Genomic DNA, 12,910 nt, shown 5'->3' on the forward strand with positions numbered 1-12,910 from the left:
TTAATCTTGGAAGACGACCAAAATTATCATTCTAAGTACCCAAAAATCATGATTGCATTTTATGCATTAAATCATTCATCACATATCCTAAAAATGATCTTGAGATTCTAACGATCACAACAATACATCCGGTTTCCAAATCGGACCATTAAATTGAAAAATATCACAAGATCAAGTTTTAACGGTATGCATGCATTTATTTGGGTAAAATTGATCACTTGTGATTAATTGAAATTAATTTTTATTGGATAATAATTAAAATTAATTAAATGAATTTTTGTGATTTTTAAAAAATTTTTTTTTTTTAAAATTTTTAAGTGAGATTTGTTGCATGGGATTAAAACAATAAAGCTGATAATATTTAAAGACTGTAGATAATTAGGCTTTTGAGATAATTATATTCAAAATAGTTATTTTAAAAATCCTAATTATCACTTTGGGATGAAGTTTATCATGAAAATAACTCTGAAATTCGTCCAAATACAGTTTTAGACTTGAAAAACACTTCAAAAACGTGCTAATCAAGTAGCAGGTTTCAAATTCACATTCTAGGGCACTTTTGGCATTGTAGAACTCGAAATTCGGACTAGGATATTTCTGGAAAAGTTGTAGAGAATCGAATTTCCCTTCATCTATCCAAATTTCAGCTTAATCAAAATTTATAGTAAAATGATATGATCAAAATACTGAAACATGTTCAAATCTGAAAAATCAGCCTACTCTTATCCAAATCACCTTTTTTAGGATTTTCGCCTTCCATTTTTTTGCTTATTTTTTAAGCTGATCTGACTTAATTTTTAAGCAACCCTAACTTATTTTCTAAGCAACTAAGAGCATCTCCAGTAACTTCTCCAAATTTTTGTACTAATTGGAGTGTGAACAGTTGTTTTTATCTTTTACCTACCTACTTTTTTAAATACATTTTCTAACAAATTCTCTATTCTTTATCTATCTCATTTAAATATTATTTTTTCATTAATTATTTATTCTTTTTTTAATATTTCTTTATTCTTTCTATATTCATTCCCAGCGGCTATATTTTTCAAATTCCCAACAACTATATTTTTAAATCTCACAACAATAATATTTTCAAAATTTCTAATAGTCATATTTTCCAACATGCTATTTTTTTTTTTATAGTCACACACACACACACACACACACACACATATATTAGGAAACCATTTTTCCCTGTATATAGGAAGCATGGAATCTGAACAAAAGAACAAAAGCTTTAATGCAATCAGATCAACCTTTTTAGCAAGGCCATTGCCTGTTTCATTGTACTAATACAAAAGAAATTTGACATTTTAAAAACTAATGTGAATTAGCAGTATAGCAATAATGGAAATTAGTACAAAGCTTAAGAACTAGTACAAAGCTAATGAGAATTAGTAGTATAGGAGTAATGACATTTTAAAAGCTTAAAAAGTAGTACAAAGCTAATGGGAATTAGCAATAAGGTTGAACATCACCTTGCATATACATATATAGTGCAATAGGATCACATTGTAGCAAAACAAAATAAATAGTGCAATAGGATCATATTGCAGCAAAACAAAAATGAGTGACCCAACATACATTTTTAGTTAGTAGGATCACATTGCAACAAAAAAAGTTTAAAGAGCTCTCTTAATCATATACAAAATAATTGCATTGATGATGATAATAGTCTAATCACGAGACCTTCGTTTTTCAAGGATTTTCATTTGGCATTGGCGAATATATTCTTGCTACACTGAAGACAACGTACTTACATCCATCATTATAATATTTTTTTCTTCCTTCATTTGATTCATTCTCAATTTCTCTATTTCATTGTCCTCCTCTAGCTTTTCCATTTCATATTCCTCTTTCAATCTTTTCATATCCAGTTCCATTTTCATTCTTGCCATTTCAAGTTTTTTATCCTTAAGTTGAATTCACGCCATCTCATGCCCATGGTTTGCAAGACATCCTTTCTCAATACAAGCCATTTTCATCTCACTCATTTTTCTTCTTTCTTCCATCATGACATTCAATATGACTTCCATATGTGAAGTCGTACATTCTTTACACTTTTGTTTCTTCAATCTTTCTTTTTCAGTCTTCACCCCTGGTGGTCTCTCCAAGTTTACTATTGGAACTTGTGGAGTATCATCATCCTCTAAACTTAGTGTTTGGGACATAAGGTTTATATTTTTTTACATAGATTGCATTTAGTGTTAGGGATATATTTAATGTAATTGGCTAATCCTTTGACAAAACGCACTTTACTTCAAGAAACAAGTGTTCAAGTTTAGTATTGAAGCCATGCAAATCTGACCAAGAAACAAGTGAAGAATGTGCTGCCCATTAAATCTCGACAAAAGTCTCAATAGAATCCTTTCTATTGAGAATTACTGCTGAAGTTCGACAGAAGCTCAACACAAGTTGAATCTGTTGAGAATTACGAAATCAGGTTTTCCAGATCTGATTACATACATATCCTTGAGTATTTGTGTAGGATTTCTTTTCTCACAACCCTAGACATATGTAAGGATTATTTTAAGAGCTGTCATAAGGTGATGCAAAAGAATAATCCATGCATATTGTGACTAGAAGCAGAAATTGCTCTAGTTCATCATATTCTCTATAGAAGCTACTACGTCTTTACACCAAGGGTTTTGTGACCAAGGAGCTTCCTGATCTTTACTATTGATGAACTGAAGAAATTTGTAGCCAACAATTTTCCTCAAGTTGGTGTGTTAGTTATGTATTGGAATCTGTGCATCATTGGTTAGTCACATTCAAGGATTCGTGCATTGAACGGAGAGATTGTCACTACAATACAAGTCCAATAGGGCATTAGGGTAAGGGTTCAACTGTAGGTTGGTATTGGGTACTGGGATTCCTTTTACTTGTAACAGCTTGTGATTGATAATAGTGGATTATTGGGAGTGGTGACCTTAAATTCACCCAATGGGGTTTTTGCCTTGGTGGTTTTCCCAATTCATAAACAAATAACCATATCAAATTTAATTTCCGCTGCATTTAGTTATTTGGTGATTTGTTTGTGCTACCACGCTATTGCATGTAATTTGACTAATTAATTAACTTAGGTAATTGATTAATTTACCAAAGGGGTCAATCCATTTTTGCCCTATCATTTAGGACCAAAGCCTTGTAATGTTCTTCTACCAAATTGTCTTTACATATTCAATCAATGAAAATTGAGGTATTTTAGATATGTATTTTGTATCTTGTAGTTTTTCTTATTTTTTATAATATAAAAAATAAGTGGCGACTCCACAAAACCCCAAATAAATGCTCGTCTCTCACATGGACGAAAACGATGGCAAAACACACAAAATTCACTAGAAAATAGTGAATCAAAGGGGGAGTTTTTCACAAAACATCCTCAAGTTACATTTTACTTGATTGGGACCTTTTCTAGTCTTGATCTTTGAGTTCTGAAGTTTACTAACCTATTTTAATTTGTTTGTGAATAGATTGACTGAGGGGAACGGTCAAAATCAAGGTCTAAAGAGTTCTAGTGTTTAGGTAAAGGTTCTAACTTTGGCTCTTCACTTTTCATTGTTTTTTTTTTTTTTTTTTTGGGTGTGTGTGTATATACATGTTTTAATGTCTTAACATGTTTGTTTAGTCTAGGTTTACTTCGTGTTTATGTTTGAAGCATACTAGGTTGTTAGATTTCTTGTTTTTCTTATTTATTTATTTATTTATTTATTTTTATTTTTTATTTTTTATTTTTTATTTTTTATTTTTTATTTTTTAGTTCTGAGTTTTTGGGTTAGGGTTTCGGGTGTGTATGTGTGCACATGCTTCATGCATGCGTATGTATACTCGAAGTGTGCGTATGCATACAATTGAGATATGCATGCATACCCTATGTATGCACATGCACACTCATGTCCAAAAACCCTAATTCATTTCTTTTTGTTTTTCCTTGCTTTCTTTCATCTGTTTAGCCTTTATTTAATTCAGTTCTTCATATCTCTAAGTATTTGTCTATCTATTTTGTCTTGTTTTATCTCTTTGATGTTTATTAGGGTTTTAGTTTGTTTGAATACCATGAACATGAACATGAACATGCATTGATGCATAGGTGCTATAATGTAGTGAGGTAAGTCATTCATGATTACATGGAAATGCATTTAATTTGGATGATGAGCATGATATGGTTGTTGAACATGAATATGCTTGGTTGAATACCATGGTTTTGATGCTTGAATGTTTAGATGTCTTGTCCAGATCTGCCTTGAAATGTCTCTGCCTTCGATAATATATGCTTAATGCCATGATAGATGAATGCTAGGTTTGGGGATGGTTATGCCATGTTGTTTGCCTTTAGATGTATGTTAGAGTATGTGTGAGTTAGAATATCGTGTTAAATGTGTTTTTAACAAGATTAAGACTTGGAACACAATGAGTGAAAGCCGACCCATAGGTCGTGTGGGGTTGGGTGCCTAACACCTTCCCGTCCCTATACCTAAACTCCGGACATGTGCTTTAGTAAGATCAGCCCTTCCACAAGGGTGCTATATTTATGGTTTCTAGACCTAATTTAGGTAGCGACTCCATTTACACCCTCTGTCATGGTCCACCTTAGGCCAAGGTATACTTCCCACAAAGATCATCGTGGGTGCTTACGCCCACAAAGCTATTTTTGGTGATGTGTAGAAAGGAAGTTTTAGGATTGATTTTCTAGGTTTTCAAGGCTGTTTTCTAGTTTTTTTTTTGTTTTTTTTTTAAAATTAAATTTTCTAGGTATTTTCAATGAGGTTTTGGGTATTTTTCTAGGCTGATTTTCTGGTTTTGTTTTTGGGTTTCTGTGTGATTGCAGTGGGGGTTCTTTCTAGGTTTTGGGTAAGATTTACATAGGGTAATGTGAGCGTCTCTGCAAGGTTTTTGCCTATAGAGTTTTTGGGTAATTTGTTGGGATGTTTGGGTGTTTCTTGTGAGCATTTAGGGAAGAAGATGGTGGAAGAGTAGGGAAAATGAGAAGTAAGGAAAGGGGGAAATTCGATTGTACTTAGGAACCAATTTGGCTGTAAGCTTGTAGAGCAACAAGGGCATCCATTTGTTGCATGAGAAGACTCTAGAATTAGGACACTTGTATCAAATGTGAGTTCCCATTTGGCTATGATAAAACAAACAATACCAAATTTTTAAATGTGTATTCTTTAATGTAATTAGTTTGGAGCCTAGCACAATAAAATTGTAATAGGCCCCAGTTTAATTGAACTCAGAGTTTAGACATGCTCATTAACATGGAAAACTAATTGAATTTTCAAAGAACACGCATTTCTCCACAAATTATAAATTTTCAAAGTACATGCATTTCTCCAATAAAATTTGTGGGACAATTCAATTAAATGTGGTTGTTTAATTATAAATAATTGGACCCAGGAAATTCTATGAAAAATCAAGTAATTTGGAAATTAAAATTTGACTTTAGAGCATATATACAAATCAACTAAAAGGCCAATTATGACCATTCAAGGGAAAATAACTTCTCACGACTAATGAGTGCTCTCTCTCGCGTTTTGGTGAGGTTTTCTTCTTCTCACTATAGGTGATCTTGGCTTCTTCTACTACCTTAAATCTTAATTAATTATTTTCTCTCTTTCTTTTGTTTTTCTGGACAACCAAAACTCTTCCTTAGTAGTATGGATTCAGACTTTATTGAGAGGGTGCAGAATATAACCTTGACCGACGAAGAGGGAGGTGATTAAGGTTGGAAGTACACATAGGAGAAAAAAATTACTTGAAGCCTGTTCACTCAGCTTGCTTTGATGTTTCCTTACAACCCAGGCATACAATCTAAGTGCTGCCAAATCACTAATTCACTTGGTGTGGAAGTTGGGGGCCGATCTAAAGATTGTGGAAGTGGGTGATAGCCTGTTGCAATTCAAGTTTGCACTAGAAAGTCAGCTGAAGTGGGTCATCCACAATGGTTCATGGAGCTTCGAAAATCAACCCCCTAGTATTATGGAGATGGGAGAGGGGGATGACGGCTAGGACGGTTGCCTTCAATTCTATCCCAATGTGGGTTCAAGTCTGGGGTTTACCCTTTGACTTAATATCTAAGGAAGCGAGTAAGGATATCGAGAGTGGACTAGGGAAGGTAATAGAGATTGACAACAAGGCCTTTTCATCGGAACAAGCCCGTTTTGTTCGGGTGAGGGTCGAAATACCTCTTGGCAAACCTTTATGGTAGTGTGGAGTGGTAGCTAATCTTGAAGGTGATAAGGTCCACATAGGTTTCAAATATGAAAGATTGGTTGGACTATGCTATCAGTGTGGGATTTTGGGCCATGAAGCTAGGGAATGCTCACGCCCAAGAGACAAAAACCAACGTGAGCTCCCATATAGGGAGTGGCTGAAGGCGGGCTTCAGGGGACCTGCGAACAATTTGAAGGGATAAAGTAGATGACCACCACATAGAGACAATGGAGAAGAAGGGTTTAACGGCGGTAAGGTTCCATCTAGCATCACACGAATGCCATGCTCTGACGCCATTACTAATCCAGCTGGCACCGAATCTGTTAATGGACACGTTACAAATCTCTCATATCTGCATGGGGCGAATTTAATGTGTAAGAATAATCATGAGGCAACTAATGTAGGAATGAATACTTCAGTCTCGAGATTTACTACTACCCAAAAGGAAACCGACGCCCCAAATCATGGAGGAGACGTGAGCATGACCATATTTACTCCAAAAACGGATGTGGTGTTGATGGTACATCCATGTGAAATGGAAAATTTGATTAGTGTCCCTGTTGATTACGTTGCCGTGGAAGTGGAACAGCACCCGATTCTTGAGCAAGCACGTGGGGCAGCATGTGAAACACTAAACGCACAGATGGTAAAATGTGGAAAAGATTGGCACGTGACCCATATATCTCTACACATACTGCCAACATGAGTTCAGATGTCGTGGGTCCAAAGAGGTCTTTCTAGGAGACAATAACAGAAAAGGATGAAGTTTTGGTGGATGGTTTCAACAAGAATAGAAAATAGGGCAAGCTTGTGGAAGACAAACATGACAATGAATTTACAACAGCGGAGGTTGATGACTAGCCCCGCCGAGCCTAATGAATCTATTAAGCTGGAACTGTCATGGGCTTGGGAACCAAATGGCGGTTGAAGTACTCTCTCATTTAGTGAGGGAGAAAGCTCCCAATGTTTTGTTTCTGATGGAGACAAAGCAATCCGTGGAAGAGATGAAGAGGATACAAGCAGACTTACCCTACCGCTGCATGGTAGTTATTCCTAGTGTTCGTAGAAGAGGCAGTTTGGCTCTCTTATGGATGGCTGATGTTGATTTGCATGTACAAACATATTCACCAAATCATATTGATGCTTTGATTAAAAAAGACAATTATTTTTGGAGGTTTACAGGTTTCTACGGGTGGCCTGAGGAGCAACAGAAACGTGAATCATGGCAATTGCTTAAGCACCTTCACTCTAGGAGTTTGTATCCGTGGCTATGTTGCGGGGATTTTAACGAAATATTGTGTATGGAAGAAAAACAAGGCCGAATTCCTAGGCCTTTGAGGCTGATGCAGGACTTCAGGGAGGCGCTCTTATTTTGTGGACTAGCTAACTTGGGTTTTAAAGGGAATATCTTCACTTGGGACAGTGGTAGGTTGGGCGAGGATTTAGTGCAAGAGAGGTTAGACGGGGCCTATGCCAATTGTGAGTGGAGAGCCATTTTTCCTCATGCAAAAGTCAGTCACCTCCAAGTATCATATTCGGATCATGTGCCTCTTCTAATATCTACAACAGAACTGATCAACATTAGGAGGAGAAAGAGGTTGCCAAGGCATTTTGAAGAAAAATGGGCTACTCATCCAGATTGTGAAAGAGTGATCTGTGAGGCTTGGGGAGGGCAGATTCGAAATGGGAGTCCAATGTTTGTATTATTTGAAAAAATCAAGCAATGCCGACATGCCTTGGTGGACTGGAGCAGAAATAATTTTGGGAACTTCAAAACAAAGCTACATGAGAAACAAAATGCACTTAAAGAGTTATCAAGGGAGAATAAGGCCGAGCACTTTCAAAGAATTAGAACACTAAAAGCCGAAATTAACACTATTCTATGCCAGGATGAACTCTTCTGGCAACAAAGGTCTCACTCCATTTGGCTACCTGCAGGTGATAAAAACACAAAATTTTTCCACCAATGGGCTAGCCAACGACATCGCAAAATAATATATTTGGTATTCAAGATGTGGATGGTAGCTCGAAAACATTTGAGGACCAGATATCACAGGTTGCAGAAAACTATTTCCACGATCTCTTCACTTTAGAAAATCCCACAGATATGGAGAGTGTTCTAGATGTGGTGGAGAAGCGGTTTACAACGGAGATGAACAATTCTTTACTACAACCGTACACAGCTGAAGAAGTCAGACAGGCTCTTTTCCAAATGCACCCATCAAAATCTCCAAGCCTCGATGGTATGTCTTCTTTTTTCTTTCAGAAATTTTGGAATATTGTGGGAGTTGATGTAACTGAGGCTATCCTTTCAGTCTTAAATTCTGGACATATGTTGCGTAAAATGAATTATTCTCATATAGTGCTTATTCCAAAAAAGAATGATCCATCACTAATGTCTGATTATAGACCTATAAACTTGGCTAATGTTGTTTCAAGAATTTTATCAAAGGTGATTGCAAACAGATTAAAGCTTGTGTTGCCAAATGTGATATTTGACACCCAAAGTGGTTTTGTGCCAAACCGGTTGATCACTGACAATACCACTGTAGCATATGAACTACTACACAGGATGAGGAATAAAAGAAAAGGCAAGGTGGGATAGATGGCGGTGAAGTTGGACATTAGCAAGGCATATGATCAGGTTGAGTGGGGATTCTTACGGAATATAATGCTAAGGCTTGGCTTAGATTGCAGATAGATAGATATGACCATGGAGACAATTACTCCCCCAAGAGCATGGTTGTCAAAATCGCGATCCGGATCGTAAAATCGCACGATTTTACGATCCCACCTCACCAAAAAGTTTAAAATCGTAGCAGGATCGCAAAAATGATAGGATCGTATGTAGGATCGTGTAGGATCGCATAGGATCGTAGGATCGTATGGGATCCTACCGATCTTACCGATCCTACCATTTGGATTGAATTTTTTTTTTTTTTTTTTTTTTTTTTTTAAGTGGGATTCATTTGGGTTAAGATAATCCACCAAAACCCACAAGTCCAACGGGTTATCAAAAGCCCAATAATGAATTGAAGTCCCAAATTTACCCCTATGTCAACATAAAATCTCAAAAAAACCTATAGTACTTAAGTTTAACGTTTTCAAAAACAAAACCTAAAATTTTTAGATGATGAAATGGGATATGATAATGACAGTGATTAGATTAGAAGAACCTTAGAATGAGAATTCTCTTTTGGATTTCATATTTGTAATTAGCTAGTTTACCTTAAATTGAGAATTCTCTTTTAGATTACATATTGTAAATTTGTAGTTAGTTAGTTTTTATATGCTAACTAGCTAACTTATTTTGGATTTAGAACTTAGAATTTGGAAAACACTTTCCATATGTGTAGATAATATTTTGGTACTTAGTTGCTACTTAAACATGTACTGAATTTTTTAGATACATTATGTCAAAAGTTAAATATATTTTGTTTCGTTAGAATGACATAAGAACGATGTAGTGCGTGCAAATTACATTTTATGATGCAATTTTTTTTTTTAATAGATGGATTCATATTTTAAGTGATTATATAACATACAAAGTCACTATCAATAGGTTTTTTGCTTAAAATCTGAAAATAGGTAGGATCTTACGATCCACGATCCGATCCTACGATCCACGATCCTACCTACCTCGTATGATCCTACGTAGGATCCCGATTTTGACAACCTTGCACAAGAGGCATAAAACAAGGAGATCCGCTTTCACCATACTTGTATCTATTATGTGCTAAAGGTTTGTCTGCCTTATTGAGGAAAGTTGAAGAGACTCGATCACTTAAGGGTGTTTTGTCCAGCCAACAGGGGGTATGTATTTCCCATCTTTTGTTTGCTGGTGATAGTATGTTATTTTGTCAAGCCACAGTTGAGGAGTGCCAAAGAGTGCTAGATATTTTGGGCAAATATGAAGTTGCATCGGGTCAGGCAATAAATAGACAAAAAACAACATTATTGTTCAGCAAGAATACAAGGCAGGAAGTGAGGAATGCTATTCAGCACCTTTTGGGAGCTCAGGTCATGTCAGAATGTGAGAAGTATTTGGGTCTCCCAATGCCAAATGGGAAGTCAAAGGTGGGAACATTTAAAGAGCTCCAAGAAAAGATATCCAAAAGAGTGATGAAGGAGAAATATATTTCTAAGGTGGGGTGAGAAATTCTTATCAAAACTGTGACACAGGCCATCCCTACATATTCCATGAGCTTATTTAAACTCCCAGGGTCAATATGTGATAATATCAATTCCTTGGTAGCTAGATATTGGTGGGGCCAAAACCAAGAGGATAGGAAAATCCATTGGATAAAGTGGAGCAAAATGTGTAATTCAAAGAAAAAGGGGGATTGGGTTTTAGAGACCTTCATGCTTTTAACCTTGCAATGCTCGCTAAGCAAGCATGGTGTCTAATTCATAACAATGGGTCGCTTTTCTATAGAGTTTATAAAGCAAGGTACTTTCCGAATACTTCCTTTTTGGATGCTGAGTTGGGCAATAATCCCTCATTTGTGTGGCGTTCATTACTAGCAGCTAGGGATGTTATCCATGCAGGGTCAAGATGGATAATTGGAGATGGCAGAAATGTATCCGTAGCATCCCACTCTTGGCTACCTCACTCACCGGTTTTCTTGAATACAACCTCACAAAAATATGAAGGTTATTGATCTGATCGACAAGGACACTTGGCAATGAGATAGGGGGAAGCTGTTTGCTACGTTTGATAGGCGAACATGTGAGTCCATTCTAGCGCTGCCCCTAACTCATCAGAATTCCCAAAATAAGCTGATTTGGAAGGAAAATAGATCACGACGGTTTACGGTCCGCTCGGCGTATCAAGTAGCTCTCCGCTTAAAATATCCGAACCAGGCTGAACACTCATCGGTGCAAGCTGATGGGTCCACTTGGAGGAAGATATGGAAGTTAAAAGTACCTCCAAAGGTCCGTACCTTCCTATGGAGGGCATGCTCAGGATGTCTACCCACAAGGGAGAATCTCCACAAAAAACGGATCAGAATTGAAGAAAGATGTGAGCTGTGCCATCACCATAGCGAGACAGTTGGTCATGTGTTGTAGGAATGCCCCCTTGCGAGAAACGTCTGGGCTCTGTTTAGAGGTACAATCCAGAAGTGCAGCAATGAAACGGACAACTTTTTTCTCGTTCAAAATGTTGCAGCAGAAGCTGGGTTCATCTGACTTGGAGAAATGGGCAATCACGGCTTGGTCGATATGGAACGCCAGAAATCGGTTCTACTTAGAGAGCAGGTACAGGCACTCCCGAAGTATATTTTTGACAGCGCAATGGGTCTACTGGAGGAATATCAACGCCTAAATGCAGCGCAAGTTGTGTAGGCTTGACTCCTACATAACGTGTTTTTTTTTTGTCAGTTTTGCTTTTCTTCGGACATCTTAGTGTTTGTCTAGCTTGTTGTACTGTTGTCCCCCAACACTACGGTAGTCTAGTTATACACGTTTACTTTTCTTTTAATAAAACTTTCTACCGCTTTTCGCTCAAAAAAAAAGGGAAAATAACACAGATTTTATGCACCAATGTACGTCTTCCATGAAAAAAATGTCAACGGGACAATTTTCATATTCCCATCATAAGTTGCCTTATTCAAGTATGATTTTTATTCAATGACGGTCATATGAAAGGAATTTTACAATCTTTGATTTAAAACTTGGTTAATCCCGTAAAATTGATTGGAATCAACCAAGCGAGATTTAATCATTGAATATACAAAATTTCTTGATTTAAGAACTCAAATCACATAAGGTAATTTAACATGGTATCAAGATAGGAAGTTCTAAATTCGATCCATGTCTCATCTTCTTTACCTCTTATTTAAATTCTTCATTTTGGGTCTCTCACCTATTAAAAGGGAGTTTGAGTCCACATGTGAGGGAGAATGTTAGATGTATGTGGTTAAATGATTATATTTAGAAAAATGCTATGTTTACAATACTTTCACAACAAATAATAAGTGGCAAGTTGTTACAGGTCGGTATTGGTGGATAAAAAAATAATTTTAGTGGTAAGTTTAAATTAGAATCAACAAATATTACCTAGCACCTATGATTTGTTATTAAAATATTGTGAAAATATTATGAACATAGTACTTCTCTTAAATTTATCATATCCCAAAACTTAAAAATTTTTGAAAAATTGGTAATTTAACATCTCAGATTTTATATTTTTATACACTCTCATTCCGTCCCTTTTAAGATATGTATACACATGATTCTCATATCTGCAGAGCTTTAGAAGCTGTATTGATGTCCCTAAAACATGAAAAGCAACCAACAGTTATTAATGATGTTTTAAAGAGAACTTATTGTTGAAAACACTGAAGTAAAATAATTTTTAAATATGTGAATAGTATTGTAGGACCCAAATTTACCTAAAAATTTACATTTTGTTGAGTTTGACTGTGTCATGAACAATGCAATGGGACCTAACCAAAAACACGAGCGCACACTTGCTGCTACGCAAACACACACGAAGTGTCAACATTAATTGGGTTGGCAGGGAAATTTTTTTTTTTTTTTTTTTAATTTATTTAAAGCCATACAACCTCTTTTCTTTTGTGTGTGTGTGTGTGCGCAATGTGATTTGGTACCAATCAACCATCTGCTTGCTTGGTTTCACGATCCTTACAAACTTGGTTATTTTCAAGTGGTTCTTTCTACTTTCAGTCTCGACTTAATT

At 36.2% G+C, this 12,910-nt stretch overlaps 1 protein-coding gene across 1 annotated transcript; it reads left to right on the forward strand.

Annotated features, from left to right (window-relative positions):
- The first annotated feature begins 7,124 nt into the window (after positions 1-7,124).
- On the forward strand, positions 7,125-8,812 carry LOC115990412. The gene is made up of 3 exons (XM_031114247.1): positions 7,125-8,145; positions 8,220-8,450; positions 8,571-8,812. Exons 1-3 carry the CDS (start codon positions 7,125-7,127, stop codon positions 8,810-8,812), a joined length of 1,494 nt encoding a protein of 497 aa, XP_030970107.1.
- The last annotated feature ends 4,098 nt before the right edge of the window (positions 8,813-12,910 follow it).

This window comes from Quercus lobata, chromosome 5 (assembly GCF_001633185.2).
Source record: "Quercus lobata isolate SW786 chromosome 5, ValleyOak3.0 Primary Assembly, whole genome shotgun sequence".
NCBI classification, from domain to species: Eukaryota; Viridiplantae; Streptophyta; class Magnoliopsida; order Fagales; family Fagaceae; genus Quercus; species Quercus lobata.

Bases quoted from the DNA above. Each gene is read 5' to 3' on its own strand.
- LOC115990412 (XM_031114247.1), top strand. From the start codon at position 7,125: ATGGCGGTTGAAGTACTCTCTCATTTAGTGAGGGAGAAAGCTCCCAAT. The intron at 8,146-8,219 runs GTGATAAAAACA...TTGGTATTCAAG, and splicing joins CTCCATTTGGCTACCTGCAG to ATGTGGATGGTAGCTCGAAA. The intron at 8,451-8,570 runs GTATGTCTTCTT...ATTCTCATATAG, and splicing joins AAAATCTCCAAGCCTCGATG to TGCTTATTCCAAAAAAGAAT.